The 26,994-nt window shown below is 40.8% G+C and overlaps 2 protein-coding genes across 3 annotated transcripts in view; one reads left to right on the top strand and one right to left on the bottom strand.

Moving 5' to 3' along the window:
- Positions 1–8,156: 8,156 nt before the first annotated feature.
- Positions 8,157–16,633, bottom strand: SNAP29 (synaptosome associated protein 29). The gene is made up of 5 exons (XM_058851587.1): positions 16,182–16,633; positions 14,569–14,765; positions 14,259–14,344; positions 13,184–13,288; positions 8,157–12,174 (listed from the first exon to the last, which is right to left on the bottom strand). Exons 1-5 carry the CDS (start codon positions 16,389–16,391, stop codon positions 12,017–12,019), a joined length of 756 nt encoding a protein of 251 aa, XP_058707570.1. The 5' UTR covers positions 16,392–16,633; the 3' UTR covers positions 8,157–12,016.
- Positions 16,634–16,790: 157 nt separating this feature from the next.
- PI4KA (phosphatidylinositol 4-kinase alpha) overlaps positions 16,791–26,994 on the top strand; it is a 54,250-nt gene continuing 44,046 nt past the window's right edge. The window contains exons 1-10 of one of the 2 annotated variants that reach the window (XM_058851221.1): positions 16,791–17,012; positions 19,028–19,144; positions 20,242–20,335; positions 20,997–21,085; positions 21,556–21,628; positions 21,894–22,153; positions 22,837–22,906; positions 24,808–24,956; positions 25,541–25,606; positions 26,628–26,724. In XM_058851221.1, coding sequence (XP_058707204.1) covers positions 16,791–17,012; positions 19,028–19,144; positions 20,242–20,335; positions 20,997–21,085; positions 21,556–21,628; positions 21,894–22,153; positions 22,837–22,906; positions 24,808–24,956; positions 25,541–25,606; positions 26,628–26,724 — 1,237 coding nt within the window. The remainder of the gene's footprint in view (positions 17,013–19,027; positions 19,145–20,241; positions 20,336–20,996; positions 21,086–21,555; positions 21,629–21,893; positions 22,154–22,836; positions 22,907–24,807; positions 24,957–25,540; positions 25,607–26,627; positions 26,725–26,994) is intronic. The other variant, XM_058851222.1, reaches the window with a different exon arrangement.

The following is a 26,994-nucleotide window of genomic DNA, read 5'->3' as shown; positions in this document are numbered from 1 at the left end:
CTCATTTGTACCTTCTTTGCACTGCTCTACGTTTAAATATCTGTCCTTTATAAGACTTGGCTTTGCTGATCCCAAGGGTTGAATTCTTTGCAAGTGTGATCAGCTCTGAAGAGTGAGCTGAGAGTTTTGGACATTTTGGCACAAATGAAAAAAATAGGAAAAGTATTTTGCCATCTTTTCTCCACTCTGCAGCCTCCTGAGCTTCCACAGCTAAGGAAACTGACCACTATACTGTCAGCTGTATGCACTGATGTTTTAACTGAGTCTTTTAACCTTGTTTTCTATATTTATTTTGTTGGGGTCTCTCAATGAAAAGGCACTACTGGCCTTATTTAAGGTATTTTTCCTACAGTCTATAGTCTGTTAAAAGGGAATGTAAAAGGTCTCTAATGGTTTGCTGTGTTAGTGCCCCTGAGATTAGCTGACTGCTGCTCCCCTGCTCCTTTACACAAAGCAGAGCCACAGCACTCAGCAGCTGAGAAGGGTGTAATCCCTAGCAATCCCTTAACAATGTAAATGGTAAAGCTCCTGGTAAATGTTTCTCTATTTTTTCCAGAAGTTGCTCTCATCCAAATATTTGGGTTTCTGGCTCATCCTATGGATGGCAGCCTGATGGTCTTTTTTCAATGTTTGAGAAGACCTACATTTTTGTCTTGGAGGGGCTGTTATTTACATGGAAAAATGTTGTATATATGTTCACAGTCTTCTTCCCACAGAATCAGCAAGGAAGTCTCATTGATAAAGCAATGTGCATTTCTCTTAAATGTTTCTCTCAGATTCTTGCTCAACAACATCCGTTCAAATTACTGGTTAACTATACAAGTGTTCAATTTCCAACTGTTTGGCCACTTCCCTCTTTTGATACAAGTAGGTAAAAAAGTCACTGGCACATCATCTGGCCTGTATGAGAAAGCATCCACCGCAGGAGACCTGCTTGAGTGACAGCACCCAAACACTTGGAGTGCTCCTCAAAGTGCAGCTCCAAGAAACAAGGAGTCTGTGGGTTGGAATTGCACATCCTTGTGCGTGATCACTGCAAACTGCTGGAGAGCTGCTGCATGTGGCAAAGCACTGAATGCAGGATGTTGATCCACATCTGTTCTCAGCTGAATGCTGCCTGGCGCTGTCAGAGCATCAATGTTTTGCCTAACAGATAAATGCAAACCTTAGGAATGATGGATCAGCAGTCACAGCAAAAAGATGTTTTGGTGCCGCAATAACAGAGTGTCACAACAACTCCCAAAGTTCTGATTCGGTCTCTTGTGGAGAAAATTTGCATTTCATGCATCTCAAGGCCCTCACTGACTGCCCTGTTTGCTTCAGGATCCAGTTTAAAATTGTACTCCTTGTTTTTCAAACCACACCCTCGCTCCTTGGACTTCTTTCCAGCTTGTCTCCTGGAAACGGTGGAGTCTGCCCCTTTCCTTTGCTCTGTCTCTCTCTCCTTCCAACAAACTCCTTGCTGCTGAGACAAGAACTGTCTTCTATCACTGTCTCCCATCCAGAACTGACTTCTTGTACATATCCTGCAGTCCATTTTACTGCAAAGCTCCATTTAAATAATGTTCTTTTTGCCTGGAATTCAATTATTCTTTTCCATCTGTTCTTGCTGAATGCATAACTCTGGGTCATATAAAGCACTCTGAGGCTCTGGATGAGTTTCTTCTGTGGTTTTTGTAAGTCATTGCGCAAGCTCCTGAGAGCAGGCTGGTAAAAATTGTACTGTTTTTGAGGAAGTTATTTGAAATATAAGAATTATGTTACAGATTTATTTAATATGTAATTGTTAAATGTGTAATTAACTCTTTGACAGGAGAATGGTGTCATACATAGCATTTCAAGACAGTCCTGTTATGGTGGATTTTACTCTTGACAGGTTCTTGACAAAGGTCACTTTATGAATTTAGTTCAGTATGTGAACTCCTGTATTCCCTCCTGGAATTATCTGGAGATTATCATCTCCATCTCTCCGTCATCTCCATCAGCAGATTCTGATAGCATTTAATGTCAAAATGAACAGGAGTGTCTAGAGGCAGTAGCAGTGCAGGTCTTTAGGTTCCCCACAGAGAATGCCTTGTGTGGAGGCTCCAGAGCCCGATGCTACAGCCATGGTGATAGACAATTTACCTGCAATGTGCAAATAATATGCTTGTCTTGCCTCCCAGGAACATTTCCATTTGAAGGAGCCATTTCTGTCCATGAGCAGAACGCAAGCATCAATGCTCTCTGAGCATTCATAGAGTCGTTTGCTCCTCCCTGGACACTGGTGTTCTTCAGGCTTTGTAACACAGGTGCTGAATTCCTTGCATGGCAGTTTCTGAGCTGAAATTTCAACTCCTCCAGCCCAGCCTTGTAAAAATAGCGGGGTAGTGGTCAGTGACACAAAGCCAGATAAAGGGCAGGGGAGTCAACATCTGTCTTCAAAATCCTGACAGGTGCATCGGGGCTGCATCCTACAGCAACCTTTTTAGAAGGTGAATTTCTCCAGAGTGTTTTCTCTGGCAGCTCATTCATCAAGCAGATAGCGAGTGAAAATGTTCTTTGAAAATTCCAGCAATAGCAAGAGATGAGGTAGCCCATATAAATCCAGTGTGCATCTCTTGCAAAAAAAAAAAAAATGACAGAAACCAAGCTATGTATATATAGACCAAGTAAAATTTTAGCCTAAAGGATCTGATTCTCAATTACCATTTAGGAGCAGAACTAGTCAGTGTGCATGAACAGGGAATGAGAAGGGGCTGGAGGGGACCTGGAGGGGTCTGCTGGTTATCATGAGTGTCCTACAGCAAGGCCAGTGTTGTCCAATTGCAGATTAATAGGGTGATTTGACAAATGCTGAATATATTGACTGTTAGGGCCTTTTAGCTCTTTCCTTTGAAATAGACCCTTGAGAGGGAAAACCTCAGTGTTCATTTTCTTAACATTATTATATTATCCAGGAAAGAGAATGAAGCCAAGAAAAGCAGAAACTGAGTTACATTTTAGGGTATAGTGGTAAACCATAGGGATGGTAAACAGACTTTTTTTGTTCTAAAGGGTATTTACAATATGTTTCCCCTTCTCCTACTCCTGTAAAGAAGTACTCTCTAAATTCACCATCTATGAATTCCCCCATCCTCAGAAGGAAGCAAGACTTTATGAGTGTGCTTTCACTATGTTTGCCTGTTTCCTTTTCCCCACGACAGTCAGTTTTGAGACCATTGGCCAAATTCAACCATATGTGATGGAGAGGAATAAGCTCAAAGATACTGGATTCCAGCAAGTTTCATCAAAACAGGCAGCCAGAATGGAGAGACTTTTATTTAGAAGGAATGGCTGAAGTGGGAGTTCAGCTTTTATTGGCAAATCTGTGAAGCAGTCAGTGCAAATAATGAAAAAAATAAAAATCTTTGACCAAGGTCAGTACCTTCTTGAATTAGTTTTATTGTTCATGAAATATTTTTGTTCCCTTTCCTTATGCCCAAATTCCTGCTTTTATATGAATCTGTACCTTTGTCTGCATTAGCTTTAAATATAGGTTCAGAAATCCTCTCCCAAAACCACCATTATTTTATGAACTGTGTTCTCCCTTTCAAAACCAGGTTTTTGTTAGACCATGTAATGCTGTTTTATGTAACACAAAGGCCCTGAGTTTTTTTTCTATCAGCTTGTAGGACTTCAGGACGTGGAAGATAAAAGTCACTCTCATTTTCTTTTTCACTCCTGGCTTTCTCTTTCTGGAATTGTTTGTGGAACAGGTTTTACTGGACATTCTCTGCATTTCTTGCTTCTTAATGACATATACAACCTGAATGTAACAGACTGGCTTTTCTGGAACTTCAGTCTTAACTAGGATATTCAAGGTACAAACACAACACAAAGATGTTTCCCAGAGAGATTTGACAGTCATCCATTTACTACCTTTTAGATGATTGACAACAAGCAAGATGGCTGAGCTGGAAAAAAATGTAGGCAAGCACAGGCTTACAAGCTGAAAGTCCTCATAATGAAATGTCTAGCTAAAGAAAAAAATTCCTACTAGTGCTCAGTGCCTACTGGGCAGAGGCAATACATAAGCACTTTGCAACCTTGTCACTAGAATGAATTTAGATGACACAAGATGAGGACAGCCGTGCCCCTTTATGCCAGAGCTTTCAGTGTAACTGATGCTACTTGTGTGAGGGATGTTGAAAAAAGGGAGAAAACCTGTGCAGAGGCCTTAACAAGCACCAGAGGGAATTTACAATGCTGTCTTTTTAGGGTATAATTAATCTTTTTAGAAAGATCTTTCTGGATTTAAAGAGTATTTGGTACTTTCTGCTTTTCTAAAGGCCCGAGGGATGCCCTGAAACATAAAATGTTACATCACCCTTTTGGCAAACTGTGCTGTTCCAGATATGTAATGTATCTTGAGCAAACACAAAAAATGAAAGGGGAAGCATACAAAGAGCTAGCTAAACAAACCATTTATTTAGCATTTTGTTGTCATGTTTCTTTGCATGCTTTTTTGGTCCTTATCATGGAAAAAATGTGGTCTAATAAAGTACTAATATCAAAAAGAATATATGAAGTTTGTTATGGAGTAGCTTTTAGTTTCCTCCTTCTTTCTGCACCAAGCCATACTGCATCCAGGAAGCAAAGGGATGATTTCTATCCCCCATGTGAGAATTTTCCCTCTTTCAGCTCTCCACAAGTCATTTCCTCCAACTCAACTGGAGTCCAGTGCTTAAATTCTGGATGGAGTAAGGCTCAAGCTATGCCACACCAAAAGTGAGTCATCTGTGTGTTTCTACTCATTTTATGAAGACTGAAACATGTTAATAATAAGCAGCTCTTTTTTGTTTCTTTGGTCATGCTGGAAGAGGTAAACAAAAGAATTAAAAGAAACAAGTTTAATGTTAAGAAATAAGCATTTTGATGGGCCCCAAAGACCTTTAAAATGTGTGCATATTTCTCTTCTAGCTCAGAATGTCACTGAGAAAGCACATGATGTGTTGCCTGATGCAAGAACTATGTTCAGTTAATGCATATTGCCAAGTTTGTGTCTGCAGACGGGAGTTTGATTTGCTATATCTGGGCTGTGGCTGGCCATACTCCTTCATGAAAGCAGCAAAATAGCAGAATAAATGGTAGAATACAGGGCACTCTTGAGCTTTTTGATCAATTATTCCAAAACAAGGGTAGTCAAAGCTAGGCCATGGGATTAAAACAGAGCCTGAATCCACTCCATTTGTGATATAAACATTTTGGAATGGTCTTTCCTTTCCCAGTACACCCACTCATGTCAAAAAATGATGTGGTTGAATTTGCTGGTGATGCCAAGGTCATGGTAAGCTGTGGGCATGGTCTGTGGTTAGGGGGTTAGGCAGGATTTCCTGATGCATTGACTGGTGCGTTACCTCCTCAGCTGCTGGGTTACATCTATTACACTGCTGATCTCAGATACCACTTCCTCTGTCATCTCCATTCATAGTTACATATGACATGCAGAATTATTTTCAGCTCTACTTGGCTTGCATGTAATCCAATTTTGCAGCTCCCCCCTGGACTCTGTTAACACAACAGCAGGAAGAATCCACCTTTTGTCCCTTTGGGCCAGGACAACATGCCAAACATCAACGTGGATGTGTTCCTGAAGACCAAGCTGCTTTCTGTAAGTCTGCTCACAGACTTCATAATCCATCTGTTTTTTGTGAAATGCAGTTATTTACAGCAAAGTTCACAGTACAGTAGCTGCTGTTTATGTTGCTATTCTTGGTGAGGCTCAATATTGTCTATTTTTCATTATATCTCAATGCTGCCTTTATTTGCCTCTTTCCAGCAGATTTACATATTATCCCTCCCGGCTGTTCACACACAGATTTCCCCTTACTTGGCAATTTTCCAGTCATTCCGTACTACAGAGGTACTAAAACAGCAGAGCAGTTGATGAGAGTTAAAATAAAACTACATTATGTTGTACTGCATGGCCTACAGATGACTGAGCAATTGGACAACACAGCATCTGAGACTCATCAGTAGCTCGCTTCCTTCTCTTGACTGTTCATTTTATAGTTTTGGACAGGTACAAAAAAAAGGTGGTAGAGGCTTAACAAATGTATCTTGAAATGTTATCTAATACCTTTATTTATCACTACTCCAGGGAAGAGTATATTGGAATTAATGATTCTCTCAAATAACAAACGAAAGTTGTTCTCACAGGAATCAGCTTCATACCCTGACACTTGAGACACGTGGGGAAGCAGAGACATTCCCTGTAGATCTACTGGGGTTATTAACACAGCCAGGCTGACTCAGCAGTACATCTGCATGTGCCCAGCTGCAAAGATATAAGGAAGTTTAATGGCTTTAATGTGGTGCTCAACATAAATACACACCCATTTCCTAAATAAGTACATTCCTTATTTAAGGCTCCAGTGTCTTGCTATTTAATGCACCCGGACCCCACTGCTGTCATTGCCAGGAGCTGCTGCTGTCCAGTAACACATGGAAAAGAGTGACGTGGGGCTGTGTCTCACAGAAGAGCTGCTTTTGGTTGTGCTCTTCATCCTGCCTCACTTGGGCACAGGTGAAGCCCTTGGGCTCCTGGCAGGCTGCTGCTGTAAACCCAGCACAGCTGGTGTGAGTGGAGAGTAAGGCCTCAAGCTTGCATTTCAGACACTGATTAGCAAAGCGAGTGATTGAAAAAAAAAGATGCTTGTTGAGCTTATGGAGACTGTGAAAAAGAGCTGCATAAATCCAAAGCTGGAAGTGCTACAGCAGTTGGGTACATCAGATTCCTCTGAATGAACTTCCCTCCCTCCTTCGGCTGCAAGGATGAAGGTCTTTCTCAGACAAGTGCTCGACAAGCAGTTGAAATCCAGCTTAACAGAAAGCCATTCAAAAGGGTCAGGAGCAAGGATTCATGCAGTAAAATAAATACCTGGAGATGGAAAAATCTTTCTCCGTTTTTCCTCCCACATGTTTTGGAATTATTGTGCCAGGAAATTATTAAATCACACAAGTTTCAGTAATGAATGTATTGCTTGGATGGCATGGGAAATTGCTGAGGGGTATGGCTAAGAAAAATAACTTTCCAAAGGCAGCGATGAAAGATTGGATAGATAAGCAGGACTACAACTCATATGGACTTCTGAAAATAGTACTGGTATGGGAGGATATTCTTCAGATTAATACAAGTGAGCATTAAGAGGAGGTGTGCACAAAAAAAGGAAAGTTCTTGAGAAAACACTAAGGGTTGAAATGCCTGACCAGCCATAAACAAACAGCTATGTGAAAAATACCCTTAAGACTCTGAAACTGATTCTCATGCCAGCAGAGCAAGCAAACTATTAATATTCCTAGCAGAGATCAAGAATCCACTGTGCTGCTCCATTCTCTATCATCTCCTACTCTGCTCTTTGTACTATTTTGATTTTTCTGTGTGCAACAATTAAGTGCAGAGATGGAAGTGCTCTCAATTCCCATTTGTTGAAGAACTCTCAGTAAAAAGGCAGCAAATCAAAGTTATCTGAATTTTTTAAAAATCTGTCAGTCTCTCTCTTAAATTTTCCTTTGTCAGAGCTTTTGTAATAAATCGCACTTCTTAATCTCTCTTTATAGAATTAAACAAAATTAATCTCTATTAAAAAAAAAAATCAGAAGCCAAGTTCCTCCCTTCACATACAAGAACCTACCTGAAGGTCAAGACATTCACAAGTTTTCTACCATCACCAAATTTGTGACCACACAAATACCACAAGAAGGTTTTCAAAAAGGTGGTGTGGTGAGGGTCAAAAAGGTTTGTATCTTTTTTTGCCATACTCCTATTTCACCTGCCCCCTGTTCATGCACACATCCAGTTATTTATATTCCTGGTAATACCAAACACTGTGGCAAAGTTACTTTTTAAGCAACATCTGGAATTATTTTATCATCACAAATAAATTCTTTTGCAAAAACAATGGTTTACATGTAGTAATGGTTTACATTCCTCTCTCAGCATCTAAGAGAATCTACTCAAGAAAAACACAGAAATGTCATACTCTCTTTTATTCTAAGAAAAAAAAATCCACCAGCTGCATGTCCATGCTGAAACAAACATGATAGAGTAGGTTCTGCATTTTAACAGATATTATGGGGGAAAAGTATCAATGAAGTTGTAATAAAAAAATTTTGGGAAATAAGTGCAACAACTCTTCATTAACAATAAGCACCTTTTATTGACTGTCTTACCATTCAACACTCATTCCATTCAATCTCTTAAACTGCTGAACTACAGTCCAGTTTAGCATTTAAATGAAAGAACGCAATTTGACTTATACAAAAAATGTTATACCTCGGTGGCACAGAATTAAAGTTCTGTTTAAAAAAGTCAGATAGAAATAATCACTACCTGTGATTTGAAATTAAGTCCTAAGTATTTCAAAGTAAAAATTAACACATATCCTCCATGTGATGTTACAAATGCCTACAAAAATGTTTGTTCAGAAGGCAGAAGGTATTTTCTGTTTCAACACTTAACAAATGACATCACAAAAACACTAGGCAGCAAAATATTTCAGGTGAATTTCACACATTAAAAGAACCCCTGACATCATCGTGTCCCAACGATTTCAGTAGGGCCAATATAGCTCAGCACAGCAAAGAAATATGTGTAGTACAGACTAAAATTCAGCTACATATAATTTGTTACAAGATTTAATTCAATGCTCAGGAAAATTAAAAATCAAATACACCTAGGAATCTAGTCATCAGATACTGGTAATTCCCATTCTTTTTCCTTGTTGCTTTTAGAATTTTATGTCTGTGTTATGAAGGGTATATGCTACTTCCCAGTGTTTAAGATCTTTTCAAAATTGATTAGCCAACTTCTTGAGAAACTGGCAAATTGCCTTTTATAGAGAACACTTAATATGTTTTTTTTTTTGCCACCTTCTTCTGACATTATTAAACTTCTACCCAAGCCAATAAAATTAACCAGAGCTATTTTGCTGCAAGAACACCAGCTTATATGCCAACATGAATATACAGGCAACAACATTTATTTTATCAAAAATTAGCACGAGTGCAAATTAAACTTCTTCTGAAAGTCCTGGACACTACACAGTTAAAGTTTTTCAACAGTATCCAAGAAGAAATAAAACTCCATCTCAGGAAACAGTAAGAAAAGCTACTGAAGTTAAATCCTTCATTATACATTCAAAATGGCATTTCCTGGAAAAGCAAAAATCATGTGGTTATTTTCCTTTAAATTTCCTTTTCCTCTAGGATAGAAAGTTAGCCCAAGAGATAAAAAACATCATCACTATTATAAAATAGTGGTGTCTCCTCATGTCAGTTAGACTTAAGTTTGTTATCAGCAAAAATCAATATGAAAGCAGAGACAAGCAATTCAGTTTGTAGCAGAAATTCTTTTATATCCATGCACCATCTTTTCCCCCCTGCAAAAGAAACCCAGTGTGGTAAATGATCCTTTAAAACAAGGCCATTAAAACCAAACAAAAATAATAAATAGAGCAAGAAAACCTAAGCAAAGGCAGACATACATTACTGAGGCAGTGAATGGGATTGTTAGAAGACATGAGGAGTTAGACATCTGTATAGATTCCACATGGCTGAGATCCTGGGTTTTTACTCTGCTTGGATTAGGGCATTCTCAAAGCACAAATAGAAATTTATTTTTTATTCACAAAGCAGAAATAGGGATTTATTTTTTATTCCCCTTCCCTCCCTGTGTTTTTAAAGGCATCAAAGACATCCAGGATGCATTGAATATTTCATAAGGCCAATACAACTAAACATTTGCTCAAAAACTTGAGTTAATTTTTGAAATAATTTAGACTAAAAATGGAATGGCATCAGAATGACAGCACACTTCACCCTTAAATCAAAGATTTTTGCTTGGATTCAAGCTCCAGATTTCTTACTTCACATAACACAACCAGATCCTCCAGTGACATTTTTCCTCCATTTGCCATAACTTAGTCAAGAAAGTCTCAGAGTCCATCCTTGTTATCAGTCTTACTTTAGTAAACACTGAGTTGTGACAGTTGCAGGCAGATTTCACACTAAAAGGAGTGTTATTAAAACAAGTAAGAAACTAAAGATATAATCAAAATTTTGATCTTCCTTCACATAAACTCTATAATTTACTAAATAAATGTATCAACTGTCTTGAGATATCAAATAATATAATTAATAAATATTCTAACAGAGTGAAATAAGTAATCATGGTATAAACCCAAATAGTATAATTATATATTAATAGGTTATTTATAATTCTTAATGTGCATAAATGAGATAAACTGAAAATTAAAAAGCAATTAAAGGTACTCAATTGCTCTTGACGTTTTATTTCCCTCCAAAAGAGATTTTTTTGGGGGGGACTGAAATCAATGCCACCAGTAATAAAGGAAAAAGAGGCTGACCTTAAATCTAATTCACAACTCAACCCTGCCAGTATCCCAGAAATAGTATTTTTTCCATAATACTATGTCCAATAAGTGTAGCTTTTTTAGTGATTTATTTTTCTACAAGTGAACTTTCTGGAGACACAGTAAAATAAGAAAGGCTCAGTTTCTCTTATCTCCTTAACAATTTGGATGCACCTTGTGGCAAGTGAGCTCAAGGTAACAAATCCCTTGAAAAAGGAACAAGAGTGGTGTGAATGTGACATCCGTGAAGGGGACAAGCTTGATAGCTCAGAACACCTTTAATTCATAAGGCAATGTGGCATTAGTTCAAAATAAGTAACAATCTCTTCCTAGCCACACACTGTCACTTGTGATGCTCCAATACTGACACAGGTCCCTTTGCCTCTTCAAACAGGAGGACCTTGCTTGTTTTCAAGACAGACAGCAAGTTCTGAATGTCTTGTTTCAGGCTGGAGCAGAATTGTGATTATTTTGTTCTACAGTCATCCTTACAAAAGAACAAAACAAAGTGAAAGGCCCAAATTCTATCTGGAAGACTCAGAAATGGTTTTGGGCTTTTCTTTATTTGCAGGAATTTTTTATACCTGCTAAGCCAATGCAGATGCATGTGAACCATAGTGGAGTTTCTTAACAGTCACATTACTTAGCAAAGCACTCCATCTGTAATCACATCTGAAATAAATGCTAAAGAACAATCTTCTGTAATCTGCTTGTGCACTATCAGACCTACTCTCCATTTCTAAAATGGAAGCTGTTTTTTCAAATAACCACCTAAAAGAATAAGCTGAGAAAAAGCAGAAAATTAAAAACAGATGGTGACCATTTCTGCAAAAAGAATCTTTAAGAGCACATACATTTAAGTCCTGATTTTGTTACCCAAACTTTTTGGGTCACTGTCAAGGAACATTTCTTTCAGACCATGAGATACCCTTAGAGATCTTTACTGACAAGACTGTAAAGGCAAGTGTATTTAGCTACCTAAACATAAAAACCACAATTTGTGGATGCACCATTTGGGCAAAGTCATCTTAGGAAAGGGAACACAACACAGGATATTACATTAATACAAGACACCCTTGATATTTTACAACTTCCACAGAACAGCTCATTCCTTAAGCCCCAGAAATGCTGGAGAACAGTCACTTAAAAATATGTTTACAGCCGGAAATCAGCATTTTTTTCTGAATTTAACGTATCTGTAGGTAAACAGAATTAGCAACATTTGTTCTGAACAAAGCATCACATTATATTCCCCCTGCCCCCTCCCCAAAACAGAGGCAAAAATGCAGTTCCTTTTCTCATCAGAGCTCCCAGGCCAAGGACACTGCAGCTTTGTGGAGTGCAAATTCCTCCATGCACATGACGCAGTTACACAACTGAGTGGGGCATCCTGACCCGATGCTGAGAGATTTTACTCCACATGCACTTTTCCCATGTAGACCAAGAGGAAATGTAAAGTATTGTGCTGACTTAAGACTACATAATTTTAATGACAACAAAACCAGTAACACAGCAGAAAAAAAAAGAGAAACAGATACTGCCCAAGATATTTTTTAAGAGATTGGTTGAGATGAGGCATTCAGGATGAACCAATACCAGGCAAAAGAAATTCTAAAAATCCTTTATAGTTGTCGGACTTTCCTATCAGTGTTTTTAATGTTGACATCCAGAGTCTCTACTTTCTTTGTGAGCCGATCCAACATATCATCCTGCTCTTCTATTTCAGTCTGCAGGCCAAGAGCGAGGCTTTTCAGGCGACTCAGCCCAGAAGACATCTCATCTGTCAGGGTAGAGAGGGATCATAAGGAATCAAAGTGCTGTAACACATATTATCTAAATGGACACTCAGGATTCCTTCTCCAAAACCCTGGGTTAGAAAATGTTAGGTAAAATTCCTCAAGTCTGAGCATTCCTCTGAAATAGAGGAAGCACTGGAATTTTCATTGTTGTACTGTTACTACCAGAAATGGTCACTTCCTCCTTTTTTACATTTTACATTTGCTGTTAAGCAAATGCTTAACACCAAATTGGATCTTTATCAAATTACATACCCTGTAATGTAGTTTTTACCTTTTTTTTAAAAAATGTACCTCATAGAAAATTTGGTACATGTTTTCTCTGCTCAGCATACAGCGTGCTTACTACCTCAGTTGTTTTGCTTTTTGTACAAATGATACCAGTGAGCTGAAGATGTAAGCAGATATTTATCATGGATGAGAAACTCCCATTTCTAGATTTTCTAATTGACCAAAAGGTGACAATTTCATTGCATGATTGATTGGTATAAATGCTTCTTGAGGTTAGTAAGTTTTCCACACCTTTTGAACAGAACAAATGGGCTTCCACTAGCTCTTATGACTGACTATTTATCTTTGATTTATTCCTTTCTGATTTTTTCCCAATCTCTTCTTTCTAGGTCAGCTACACAGTGACACATGTACGCAAACAGGAACTTTGTCTGTATGCGACAGAACAAAGGAAGGCAAACTCAACTGAACGGTTTTGAGAAGTAATAAAAGAAATGCAGAAATTCCACAAATTAAATTATTTTGCAAAACATGTATTTCAAAAGCTGTGCACTGCTTTAAATTATTTGGGTCTAAACTGATGTACCACGTAGATAGTTTTGAAATGAAAATTCCAGTGAACTATTTTTAAAATTATTAAATTTTGCATGTTAACTAAAAAAAGTGTCACATATATAAATATATCACATAATAATTTTATCTGGTTTAGGAATCAAAATTTCACAACTGTATAACATCACACAGCTTCAGTTTCTCACTCACCTAAGTTGGTATCAATTTTCTGATGGTAAGCTCGCAGTTGTTGGTTCTTTGGATAGGCATCTCTTTGCACTGAAGAAACTAAATCTGCTTTGTTGAAATCATTGTCTGTTAAGAGTATAGAGTAAAGAATATTATATAATGAAAAAGCTTGTGAGAAGAGGTTCTGAAGTTTCAGCAAGGCTATTAAAAATTAGCTTGAACACAGCTGCCAGGTAATCATGTAACCAGAGTATCAGTAGTCCAAGACCAGCTCTCAAGATGAACACTTAAGCTACAATTATTCTCTTTTGGGCTGTTAATTGCAGTTCTATTAGTGAGTTGGGAGAGAAAAGCAAACGGAGCCTGCAGCGCACATCCAGGGGGACAAAAAGCTGGGACGGTCACCGGGACCCGCAGCGAGCGGCCGCAGCTGGGGCCGCCGGAGCCGCTCTGCCCTCTGCTGGACGGAGCTCGGCACTACACGGAGTGCGATGGGATCCAAGCCCCCAAAAGCCTCATACAACTCTCCTACAACACCATCGATGTCCTGCTGCTTTCCCACTCTTACTGTGTTAAATAACCGAGGCTCACTTTATAAAGAAACAGGCATGTAGTACGAAAAAGCCCTCACAGAAGTTATCAGATTGAGAGAAGGAGGAATGAGGCCAAACTCCATACACCACCTTCTGAGAATCAAGAAATTCCATCAGTATGGAGGGCTAGAATCCATGTTTGAAATAACAAGGACAGTATCTAAAAACTATGACAAACAATGGTTAAAAGGAGAACCTCTGAACATGTAACATTTTGGCAAACTTAGGGAAACCCTGTCTACACACTGTGCATTCTCTATACAAATAGGAGCACTGGGTGCTTTCAGTCTTTAGTTGGTATAACATCTTCCCTATGGATATGAGAGTTTAATGGAAACAATTCCTTCGAATTCAAACATGAAGCATCTGGGATACCAATCTGCAAATGTCAGGCAGCAAGGCAAGTCAGCGGTTGGGCAGGCTGAAGGGTCTCTGCCTTCATCACTCTGGAAGTTTGCCCCACATGGATGACAGGCATTCAGTGTAAAATAAAGTTAACAAACCTGAATCATCTAGCTTCCTTAAATTTGGATGGCTTTCCTGGTATTTTGACTCTTGTTCTTTACTAGACATCATTGCTTCTTTTAACCTAGTTTAAAAAAAGAAAAAAAAAATTAAAGAAAGCATTGTTTTAATGAAATTAATTAATTTAATTAATTAAAATTCAGCATTTAAGAAAAAAGGTAGCTAGACCATCTCAGGAGTTTACAAGAGTTTGAGAGAACCAACAGATGTTTTACTTTCTCATTTTCTGGTGACATTTCAGAGATGCTGTGGGAAACAAGTCCTAAATAAAAAGTTAATGTTACTTACCTGCTGTTAGCATAATATTCAGAGGCTCCATTCTGCTCTGGCTTGCTCTCTGGAGGTTTGGCTTTGAAGTAGTTTACCAAGCCCCCCCAAACACTCTTGATGCTGTTTATGTGCCTTTGACTCGTTTTCAAGTCCTGGTCCATTTTATCCACCATCTGCTCTGTGCGCTTCAGAGCCTCTCCCTGACGGATGAGCTCCTAACAGGCATTGACAGAGAAAAGCAGATCATAAAGCCAGGATAAACTGAGCCATCAAATAATTAACACTAAAGGTGACACTCTAAAGAAAAATTAACAGCACTCCTTCACCTGTGCAGATTATTTCTGAGGGCAAACAGCTTTTTCCCTTGCTCCCCTTCCTCCAGGGCATTTCAATCAGTAGTTGCTTGTCAGCCACTGCATTAACAAGCTGCAAAATCCTCATCCCTGAGACTTGTTGGGTTCCTGGCACCTACCACAATAAACATCCAGGAGTTTCCTGTACTAGCCTTTTGTCAAGCTGACATTTGCCTCTATGGCTGACCACCAGATGGCTGATGTGGTGGAAATGCACAGGTTTATGGCAGGCGAATGAGCAAGCAGGACAATTTCTAGTTATGAGTGGCACCTTCATTGGGAAGGGAATCTATTTCCACCTTACCGGGAGGTTTTTGATAATTTACAAGTAGAATAACCAAAAGAAATAAACACAAACAGAATTTCTTCAGACTTCAGGAATATTTTAGTTAATTTTAGAAGTGCAGGATTTAGGAATTTTTATATATAGAAGTACATTATTTTCTAATTCAGCAGCACAACCACTGTTCCAGAGTAATCCAAAGATTAATGCTGGCAGGAAAGTTGCCTACAGCTACCACCAGTGCAAAACGAAGAACTTATGTTCATGTTCTTGTTAAACTCTGGGAAATATGTTTTTCCCCCTCTCAATAAAGCACAAACACACAGCCTTCAAGTTTTACCACAGGCTCTGCATCAAGCCTGAATTCTTGATTCATCACTTGTGATTTCCTGGACAAACAAATCACAAGTCTGGAAGTTCACAGAAGTCCCTCTAAGAACCTTCTGAGCATAAGGACTGGCTGCAGCTTGGGGATGGCCTGGGGTTAATTTAGGCTACATCACCCAAGGAGCATCCCAGTATAGCTGGTGACACAATGGACAAGACCTTTATGAGCCCGAGTACTAAGTGCTGAAACAGAGCCTAAGGAATGAAGGAAATGATTAATCAGGGTGAACCGAAGCACATCACAAACAACTAACAGGGAAGGCCCTTCATCTAACCACTGCTAAAAACTTTTTAGTCAGCTAAAAATTAGTAAGAACTGTTGAAATCGGCTGAAAACACGGCCGAGTCTCAGCCTCAGTACTATTCAGACACATAGGCTATAACTGGGATTTTTCCCTTAAAACCCAAACGCCACCACCCAGAAAACACAGAGACAGACTGACTGGAAAACATCGAGTAAAGAGGGACTTTTCAGGAGACTGTCCGGGGGAACAAGGAGCACAAGACTTCCCTCTCGGAGGTGTGAGCGAAGGGGGAGCGCTCGGGGCCTGCGGCCGCTCCTCCCCAGCGGCCCAGGGGCGAAGGCTCCGCTCCCGGCCCTGACCCACCTCGGAGGCGGCCACGCCGATGCGCTCGGACTCGTAGAGAAGCGACAGGGAGCGGGTGGTGCTGTCGGCGGTGGCGGCGGAGCGGCGCAGCACCTCCTGCTGCAGGTACCGCTGCCGGTCCGTGCCGCCCGCCCCGCCGGGAGCCGCCGGCGCCACATCCTCCTCCTCGTCCTCCGCGAACGGGTTGTAGCTCCTCGGAAGCGCCGACATGGCACCGCCGACCGCGAGAATGTCCCCGAGGAGGCCTCCCCCCTCACACAACCGCCCTAGCCCCCGCCTCGGGCCGCGGCCGCTCCGCTGCTTCCACCCACGGCACCGAGCGCCGGGCGGAAGCGCCGTGAGCAGCCACCGGCCGCCTTCCCCCCCGCGAGGCGGGGTGGGCGCACCGCAGCGCCGCTGGTGGATAGGCGGCTGCCGGGCGGGACCACTGCGGCAGGGGGGGAAGATGTGAAGGGACGGCTGCGCAGCGAAGGCGCGTCACCGGGCGGAAGTGAAGCCTCACTGGGCGCTGCCATCTTTGCGGCGCGATTGGTGCGCCGTGCTCCCGCGGGAGGCGTTGATCTCGCGGGCGGGGGCGGGACGGGCTGCCCGGCGCCGTTCCCCCGCAACATGGCGGCCGCGGCGGTGGCGGCGGCAGCGGCGGCTGCGGCCACGGCGGCCACGGCGGCGGCGGCCGGGACGGCGGCCGCCACGGCCGGGACCGCCGCGGCTCCCTCCGCGGGCTCTGCGGGCCGCGGGAGCAGCGCGGCCACCGCGCGCGGCTTTTACTTCAACACGGTGCTGTCGCTGGCGCGGTCGCTAGCGGTGCAGAACCCGGCGCCCCTGGAGAAGGTGAGGGCGTTTGTGGGGGGCGGCCGACACGCGTGAGGCTGCGTGAGGGGCGCTGCGTGTGTGCAGACTGCGGGGTTGTCACGCGTGGAAGCCGCGTGTGGCAGGGGGGCCGTGCCGCGGCAGGGGTGGCCCCTGTGTGCACGGGACTCGCCAGCAGCCCGGTCAGCGCCGCTCGTGGCCCCTTCTGTGCGCTGTTTGTGCCGTGTCGGGGTGTCCGGCCGAGCCCTGGGCAGTGCCACGCGTGGGAAGCGGGTTAGGGGCAGCGAGCGTGCCCGCGGACCGGGAGATGCCCCGGAGGACGCGGCTCTGCCTGGGCGGGGCTGTCTGTGGGCTCTGGAGGGGTTCTGTCACCCCGGCTTCGCCCGTCCCTGCGTTCGGGGCAGCTGGGCCTCAGGGATGCTCGTGTGGGCCAGCTTGACCCAAAAATTCTGGTCAGCAGCGCACCCTCGGGGCGAGGAACTGGATCTTGCTGCATGTCCCCCAAGTCTGTAGAACATGGTCGTGTGGGAGTAATTAGTCTCAACCTAATTAGGGCTGGTTGCTTTCTTCCACGTATCTGGTTAAATCCAGGCGACGCAATCATTGCCGGTGAAATGTGGTGAGATAAAGCCGTGCTGAAGGGAGAAGGCCGGGATCCGTGTCTGGGCAGTGCCCCGAGGGGCTGTCCCGCTCCCGGGCAGGTGCGTGTGCTGCTGCCCGCAGCAGGGATGCACAGACTGCTGCGCCCGGACTGGCCACCAAGTGACAGCGCGTCCCAATTGCATCGGGCAATAATCGTGACTAAATAGCTGAAAAAATCACCTCTCTCTGCTGATGAAAACTATCGGGCTTGTTCTGGGCCAGCTGTTGCAGCCTTCTTTTCTTATTTCTTATTCTCGAAATGCACCGTTGGTGTGACAGCCAACGGTGCATAATTTTTTTATGCCCTGCTTGTTGGTTCATAAATAACCAGGGATTTTCTTTTTTTTTTTTTGCAGTTTGACAGAATACAGCAGTTCAATGATAGTAACAGTTTGTATCTAGCTAAACTTGCTCACTCATATTATTGCAAATGTAACCTGACGTGGAACACACATATCAGCAGTCATTTTCCAAAGTTCATATTTCGTCTACTGCATTTTATGTTGAGCAAGAGGATTATCTGTGTTATACTACAGGTCTTGTAATTAGGAGGTCTGGCAGCTGAAGGACCAGAATCTTGAATTGCACTGAGCATCCAGTCAATTCTTCTAATCCTCTAGGGAGGTTGTGTCTTGCTTTAGAAATTTCAAGGTGGGATGTTCAGAGTTACCTAAACAGGAAGTGTCTTGACATTCAAACATTGGTAAGTCAAACAGTTATTTATTATGAGGGCTGTTTTTAGATAGTATTTGCTAACATAAAGGAAATTTATAAAAAGGCAACATGCTTGTTGCATTTTCCCATTTATTAACCATTCCATAGAAGGACAAAGTATTTGGGAGGTTTGATGTATTCTTTAAACATGTATTTATTAAGTATGGAGAGAAGTAATAGGTAAGTAGTGAGATAGTCATTGTTCTGAAAACTTAATCTGTTGTGTTGAAAGGATTTGAGCAGTTGGTAACAGTTAATTGTTTAGTGCTGTATATGTAGAAGGCATTGGTGCAGCTGTAACTGAAGCTACATCCACCTATTTTTTTTTGTTTACAGGAATTGAGTAATATAATGAAAGTGACTGCTGCAAATTTCCTGCACATTTAACAGTGAAATAGTGGAACAAAGGCTTTATCATACTTCAGCACTTTGATCAAGTGTTGAAGAAAACCTTTAAATTGACCCATGTCGTAGAAAAAATGTTTGACATCCACTTGAGATTTTTCTGTCTTTTTCTGGTTTCTGTCATCACTCTTCCTTGCCCTTGAATGTTCTCACTAAGATTGATGATGGAAGGAGGGTAATGTGGCCAGATGTATTCCAGAAGATGGAGAGACTACCGTGTGTGTCAGACAAGCTCCAATTTGTTTTTCAATCTTTTTCCTTCTGCTGTTTTTCAGGTACAAAAGCTGCTCTGTATGTGCCCAGTGGATTTCCACGGGATTTTCCAGTTGGATGAACGTCGTAGGGATGCTGTTATTGCTTTAGGAATCTTCCTTATTGAATCTGACCTTCAGGTATTTTTCTCACTTAGGCTACCTATTTACCTTCAAAGATCTTGGATTAATTCAAGTTTTGTTGTTCAATGAATGAGAAGTTGGTATTTGTTCTTCATAAAAGTAATTTAAAAGGCCAGAGATAAGGGATGGATGCAGTCAAGAGGGCAGGGGAATACTGGTAAGTGCGATAGGCAGTAGCCATGGCACTGCCACAGCCAAATTGCTGCTGTGTTTTCTGGTCATGATGGCTTAAGCAGAGAAAGGAAAGAGTATTCAGGAGGATTTACTCAAACTAGATTTGTCACTGCATGTTCTTCCCCCCATGCTCCTGACTGACAGGGATGCTCCAGTGCACTCCTGAAGGCCAGGTTTGCAATGGGCCCTTTCATGCCAGGATAAACAGACAGGCAGGGCACACAGGCTGCATTGTACACAAGCATCCCTTCTGTGTCTGCCAGCAGGGCCAGCACAAGCTGGTTCTCTTCCCTTTGACTGCTGGGTCTGGTATTGTTCTGTGTAGAGGAAAGGAAGCATGGACAGAGTCCCAGGTCCTATGCTATTAGACCTCACCTTGAATTCTTTCATATTGCATGCAGAGCTTGCATGGGTATTATTGACCTTGTTCTTTTTTTCTTTCTTTGTGTTTGTTTGGGGTTTTTTTATAAGGCAGCTGTGCTGTGCTTTGATTTGCAGGTGAGGGAGCTGAAGTGTTACATAGATGTGTTAAGTGACTTGCGTAAGGCCATGGGATGCATCACGTGTACTGAATTGGCACTGGCGCTCTGAATTTCTAGCTGTCTTAAAATTATTTTGGGAGCTTGCTGTCAATTAATAAAGTGTTTGGGGTTAGCTACTGTTCTGGAACTTTTTTCTTCAGCTTTTACAGAGAATGATCTGTTGCCTCAAGTGAAAGGCTTGGATTTAAGGCACTGAATTGGGTTACTTTCATTTGCTTGTTTTGAAATCAGTTTTGCAATAGTCAAGAAGCCTGTGGAGTAATCATTAGAAGCAAGTTCTGTGTGAGCTAAAGTAATTTTACCATATCTCTAAAATATCTTAAGATTATATGGTTCAGCTTTTCTCCTCCATTTTAAATAAAATATTTTCTTCTTTAGCACAAGGATACTTTGGTTCCTTACCTTCTGCGGCTCCTGAAGGGCCTTCCCAAAGTCCAGTGGATAGAAGAAAGCAATGCACGGAAAGGCAAAGGTGATATTTGGGTTTTTTGATCTTTGTCATGGAATGCCAGCCAGGAAATAGAAATAGCAAAGGTTGTTTGGGACACGGTTCAAGGGGAGGGGAGAAGTCCTGCTGTGTTCTTACTTAGCTCCTGGCTTGACAGCCTTTAATATTGATTTTCTTTAGAAGCCAAAGGAAGTTGAATAGATCCCTGTTTTCCTGCCTGGCTGCTTTTAGATGAATTGCACTTTCCAAATAGTTCTGTGTTCAATATGTTTTGTTACTAAACTGGAGAAGATTGTGTAGTAGCTAGGGTGGGAGAGTGGAACATGAGATTTGTATGCTCTACTTTTAGCTTTGATGCTTAGTTGCTGTTTCAACCGCTTCATTTTTTGCTCCCTTAATGAATGAATACTTTTATACAGTATTATATAATTAAGGTTTATTTCTAATTAGATGAAAGCCTGGGAAGGTTTTTAATTCTGATTTTTCTTTAAACATTTGTGCTGAAATTATGATGGTTAGAGTATTTCTAAATTTTGTATGTAATACTATTTTTGTCTACAGTTTTCTCAGAACTTTATGACATGGGAGTCACTTGTGTCTTCTTGCTTTATTACAGTTTGCTCTCTGCATGTTGGTTTTCTCTAGCAGGGTTTACGTGCTTGGTTTTCTCTCCATTACTTTGCAGGTTTGCTTCCAGTGGCAGAAAACTTCAGCTTCTGCTTAGTGACACTGTTGTCTGACGTGGCTTACAGGGATGCATCTCTCCGAGAGCAGGTGGAGTTTAAGTTTGTGCTGTTGTCTTACCCAGTTCTCCAATTCTGCAATCCTGACAAATGTCTGGAGAAGAGCACAGCTGCTCCCTGTCAGCAAGGGGCTGATTGCTTTAGTGTGTGTGCTGATGCATTAATTGCTTGTCTTGATAGTCAAGTACTTAGAGGATATTCATAGGTCTGCAGTTACTTTTGGGTGTCAGTTGCTGAGCCCAGTTTTAAAATTCCAGTTTTGATGGTGAGGTTGGGAGTGCTGCTGTTTTATCGGGTAGTACTTGCAGCTCACTGCAGACTTTACAAGAGAAGCTCTGTAACCTTATGGAGGGCAATGTAATCTTTTAGTCACACAGTATTAAGAAATTTCACAGAGGTGCTTACATTAATATTTACAAGTTTCATTTGTTATAATGATCTGGTGTGAGATAATGATATCTCTTTACCAAAAGATGTTTTTGTCTGTCTTGATGACTTTAGATTTTGGATGCAGTCCTACAAGTAATGCAGTTCCTGTTGGGAATGTGCCAGACACCACAAATGCACGATAAAGGTAGTGATAAAATTGTTACTGTATTTGTAACTCCTCTCCTCTGAAATTCTCTTTTGTTTGCTGGTTATCAGGATCAATCCTGAAAAGTGAATTTTGTCTTCCAGCTTCCTGTAACACTTCTCTATTCTGTTTGTCGCTGACTAGAAAATACGGAAGCAGAATTGTAGTAATTTGTAATACTTTAATCGTGAAGTGGTAGCAAAACCATGAAGAGGAAGTTCTAAGTTACTGTTAATGTGCTGTTACATGTATTTTTCTTTTCCAGAATATTTATGCAAGTATGCAGTGCCCTGCCTGATTGGAATTTCTCGGGCCTTTGGTCGCTACAGCAATTCAGAGGAGGCTCTCCTTTCAAAGCTTTTTCCTAAAATTCCCCCACATTCCCTGAGAGTTCCAGAAGAGCTCGAAGGAATTCGCAGGCGATCCTTTAATGATTTCAGATCAATTCTTCCCAGTTCTCTGCTCACTGTTTGCCAGGAAGGAACGCTGAAGAGAAAGACTAGCAGTGTATCCAGCATCACACAGGTTTGTATGCCCTGCTCTGTGTCGGAGTCAGCACTGAGATGATTTCTTGATCTCAGTGGAGTTAAGACTTAAGCCTGAATATACAGAGAGTCTCTTAACACATTGTTTGACCAAATACAAATATCTTTATTGTGGTTCCACAACTGAGTTTCAAAATAGTTTTGTAGTTTCTGAATCACAGAACAAGCAGTGACAGTTAAAGTAGCAACTGTACTAATAAGTCTTTACATGGAGCATTTGGCAAATCCCATTCCTTGTGTTATTGTCATGAAAAGGCATTGTAATGTATAGCCGTAAAATCAGGATGCTGGCACTTAATGGGTGAAGTTTTCACAAGAGGATACAGGAGCTCTTCCTGGTTTCACCAGAGGCTGTGGATGTTCATTGTCTTAGGGGAAGACTGGATTCAGATGGTGGTTTGAAACTACAGATTGTTACTGGCATAGTTTCATACTGTGGAGGAGTTATCATTCTGATCTCTTCGCTTTAGTCAAAAGCACTGAACTGGCATATTTTAACTTCCCATTTTTGGCTGAACAGTGCTGTTAGACCAAACAATATGTAGTTCCTGTTAGTTTTGCTTGAAGCTGTGTTTCATTTTAAAGTGTGCAATCTACTCCTTGACAGGTTTTTAAACGTTTTATAAATATTTTCTAAAATACGGCTTCTGTGCAATGTTTCAGGTTAGTCCTGAACGTGGGCTTCCCCCTCCCAGCTCTCCTGGAGGACCTGCTGCAATTCATTACTTTGAAGGTAGATTACCTTAAGGAGCAGTCTGTGATTTGGGGTTTTGTTGCTATTTATAGAAAATTTTAAACAAAAAAACTTTTGATCCCTTTCCCTCCCTTTTAGAATTATTATAGGAATTCTTAGCACATGCTGGCTAGGATTTTTTAAAAAACTCTGGTTTAAGGACAGTAGGAAGTAATTATTAACACCAGTAATTTCTAGGCTCTGTTATTTTTCACTTGTTTCTTGATTCTCTTCCTGATAGGCAGTGCCTAGTACTGAGGAGCTTAATTCAACTAGGCCAAAAGGATTTCAGGAGATTAGGCTGAGTAACTTTGAGAAACAAGAGTTAATATTGTGCTTCAGTAGACAACAACATTGTTGAACTGGGGTCTGGAATTTTGCGACTTGTGGCACATTATATAAATCCAAAACAACTGCTCCATTTGGAGTGAGTGTGATGTGAGTCATTGTGGAAGACCCAGTAATTTGCTGAAGCAAGAAATACTAAAGGAGACAGTGCAGTGGAGTGTTCAGTAATGTGCATTAGTTACTGTATCATAGAAGGCCAAAACCTGAGAAAGTTTCAGGAATTAACACTCAAACTCTTAATAGTGAGTTGCAGTAGAGCTCCATCTGTGAGTTCCAAGTTGACGCAGGGCTTAAAAATAAACTCTTCTTCATGAATCATGTGGAGGACTAGCTCTGCATCTGAGCTGTTTTGGTGTCTCTGGTTTTGTCTGGCCCTTTCAGGTTTTTAACAGTTTGGGCTTTCTCTGTTTCTGGGTCATTCTTCTCTCTCAAGCCCTGGCTTAAATTAATTTCTTCCACATTGCTTTTCTTTTTCCTTTACATTGCTATTTCTAGAGGCATCTTTTCCTCAGTCATATAATGGGATTGGAGGGTAGTTCTGAAATTGCCAAATAGGAACAGACCTGTTTATCTGTCTATTGTGTTGAACCAATGTATTTTTCTTCAATGTTGTGGTCTTCGTGGTTTGAATTTAAAAAAATAGACAAAACCCAAAGGCTGCAGGTTAGAGAGATACTACTGTAGTAGAACAGAAATAATCTTAAATTTATAGGTGAATAGTGGACATCTTTGTATATTTTTTTTAAATTATTTTAGTTGTCTCTCTGGTAGAGTTACGATTATTCCAGTCAGGATTTTATTTTCAGTACTAACTTCTATCAAATATTTCAGCTACAGTCAATCCTTGTATTACTTCTGTTGATATAGCCATGCCTTCTAAAGAAGATGAATAGTGACCTTGGTTTTGAAAAAAAAAGAACTGAGGACTTTTTTTGTTGTTGTCAATAAATAGTCTTGCTTGAAAGCCTGTTAATCATGAGAACATTACTCTAGCAGAGCCAGCTGTGCACTTCAGTAAGGCATGAGATGTAATTTCTCAAAAGGAAACAGAGCCAAGAGCAGTTTGCTGAGCAAGTTGTTTGCTTAATAGAGTACTTGAATCTGAAAAATAATTTGATTCTCTTCAAATTGCTGTGGTGAATTGGTGCCTCTTCTACGATGGACACTGTGCCATGTGTTCATTTTAATCTAATACAGGGGAAAACCTTGCAAGATTGTTTTGACTTAACCCGTTCTTTGCATCTCTGTGCTTCTCATCTAAAGGACATTTACAGATGTTTTCAGGTAAATACACATCATTCATCTGGAAAGGCTTGTCAGAAGTATCTCTGGCTTGGACACAAGTTATTGTAATGAATTCTCTGTTGTGATACTGAATTTCTAATGATAATTCTATCATAGCTTTCTGTCTTAATTTACCAGTAGATGAGCTGAAACCTCTGGCAGGTTAAAGACTGTGTTAGAAAGAACTCTTTTGTACTGGCTAAATGTTTCCATTAAAGAAAGTTAATATCCTTTCTCTCAAACTTGTATTTCCATTTTTTTCTGATCAGGTTCATATCTTCCTGATGGCAGTGCACTGGATCCTGATTATTACTTCTCCACAATCAGCTCCAGCTTTTCAGTTTCTCCTCTCTTCAATGGTATTAACAATAAAGAGTTTAACATCCCACTGGAAATGCTCCGACAGCTGTTGAACATGGTACGAGATGGCTCCTTATGAAGACTGCAGTGTCACTGTGTTCAAGATATTTGCTAGAAATAGACACAGTTTAAGTTTAAACATTTAGAATTGGAAGTAAACCAACTTTGTCTCTCAAGCTTTGTGTGATTTTGTTTTTATATCATTTAATGTCACACTTCAGTAGTGATCCTGAAAAACTCTCATATAAACCATGCAGAATTTGGAAAATTCAGTAAGTTTATGTCAACTGCTTCCTGCTTGAGTCTTGCAGACCACTAGTTCTGGTGTAACCTGCATACTGCTAGCTGCTGAAATAGAAGATTGGGGTTTGCTGAGAGAGTGAGACTTCCTAAAGGATTTGTTTGCTGGCAATTTGCATGAGTGACAGAAGCTGCAGGCCCTGTCTGCTTCTGGTATCAGCTATTCTGGAGCAGCAGAGAGGCTCAAAAGTTCTTGTTGCAGCCTTAATTTCATCTGAGACTTTGTAGTGAAGTGACTTGAGTTTTCTGTGCATTAGCAGAATTACTAAATGATATTCTCCTCCTATCTAGAGTCACTGACAGGAAACATCCTGTTTCAGTTTGGGTTGTTTTCCTCCATAGGTAAAGCAGATTGTTGAGGATTCTCTTCTGAAGACCTTAGATGGAGTTATAGCAGAAGTTGCAGAGGTATGGTTTTACCTTCCTTCTTTAATGACTTTAATATTTCATTTTTTGCCTTATTACTTACAAAATCAGTATTTTACCGATATAAGGTATGCTTTCTCTTTGCAAAATGATACTAATTTCCTTTTTGAACAGCTCTTTCAGTGATTTAAATCCAGCCTTAGACTGTGTGAAAATGGTGATGGGGGTTGATGTTTTTCACTAACATAGGAGGAAATAGTTATTTTCCTACATTAGCTATGTTGTCCTAATAAATTACAGCATTGATTGCCCCAAACTGGTTTACTGTAGACTGAGGTCTTTCTTGCATATTGCAGTAACATTGTCTTTTCTTCACATATATGAAATGTGTTGGTTGTTGTCAGTTTGTGGCTTGGAAATCACTGCTGCTGTCTTAGGTGCCTTTCTATGAGTTTGTCAGTGTTTCAGCTCATGCACTTTCAGAGGTGGCGAACTTGGTTCTTTAGGTCTGTGAGTCCTCATTTCAGAATAAGAACTTGTTTCTTGTTCTCCTCTCCCCTGGGTGCAGTTCTGTCACAGCCTCCACCACATTTTATGGAGTTTGCCTCATTTCCTCAGGGCATAAAGCTGTGCTGAAAGGGGTGTGTGCTGAAATGTGTGCAGAAATGACTCTGCTTTGCTCTCAGCCTCCCATTGAGCACTGCCATGTTCAAAATGTAGGCCTGAGTGGAGACAACTTCAGCCTCTCTTTTTTCCATCTCAGTAAAATCAGAGCTTTGAGCCCTGCCTTTATTTTTCTTTTTTGTTTTTAGCCCCATTATTAGAGAAATAGATGTGCTCTTCCAATCAGTGACTGAATCTTGTTTAATGCATTGAATGGCTGTACTTTTTCTTTCATTAGCAGCAGAGGGGGAAAAGCTGTGAAAGTACTTCTTGTACCTGTTTTATATACTTGTTTACATTGTGGAGGTGGACTGAGATATATTTATGTGTATAATATAAGATACTTCCTTTTGAATCTAAGATCTTCCTTTTGAATCTAATGAAAGATTTTCTCTTTCAGATGGGTTCTAGTACAGATCTCTATTACAAAACCTTCAGTGACCCTCTTTATCTTGCTCAGTTTAAAATGCTGAGAGACACACTATACTATATGAAAGGTATAGTATTTTTTTTTTATTTATCTTTCATTATGTTTAGGATCTCAAGCATCATCTGCTTTGTATTGAGTGCTTGAACATTGGATTTGAGTTTCCTGGGAACTCTACTTATGGTATTAAATTTGTATTTTGAAATGTTTCCATATTAAAAAGGTGCTGTGGAAGTAGAAAAAAATATTTGGACCAGCTTTAAAAGGATTAATAGATAGCATTTGAATTGTCTGTTCACTGGTGGACTTTGTTATGATATTTGTCTTTTAGACAGGATAT

This window comes from Poecile atricapillus, chromosome 16, assembly GCF_030490865.1.
Source record: "Poecile atricapillus isolate bPoeAtr1 chromosome 16, bPoeAtr1.hap1, whole genome shotgun sequence".
Classification (NCBI taxonomy): Eukaryota; Metazoa; Chordata; class Aves; order Passeriformes; family Paridae; genus Poecile; species Poecile atricapillus.
This window is presented reverse-complemented; position numbering and strand designations above follow the sequence as displayed.

Bases quoted from the DNA above. Each gene is read 5' to 3' on its own strand.
- SNAP29 (XM_058851587.1), bottom strand. From the start codon at position 16,391: ATGTCGGCGCTTCCGAGGAGCTACAACCCGTTCGCGGAGGACGAGGAG. The intron at 14,345-14,568 runs GTAAGTAACATT...TTTTTAAACTAG, and splicing joins GAATATTATGCTAACAGCAG to GTTAAAAGAAGCAATGATGT. The intron at 12,175-13,183 runs GTGAGTGAGAAA...CTACCCTGACAG, and splicing joins GAAAATTGATACCAACTTAG to ATGAGATGTCTTCTGGGCTG.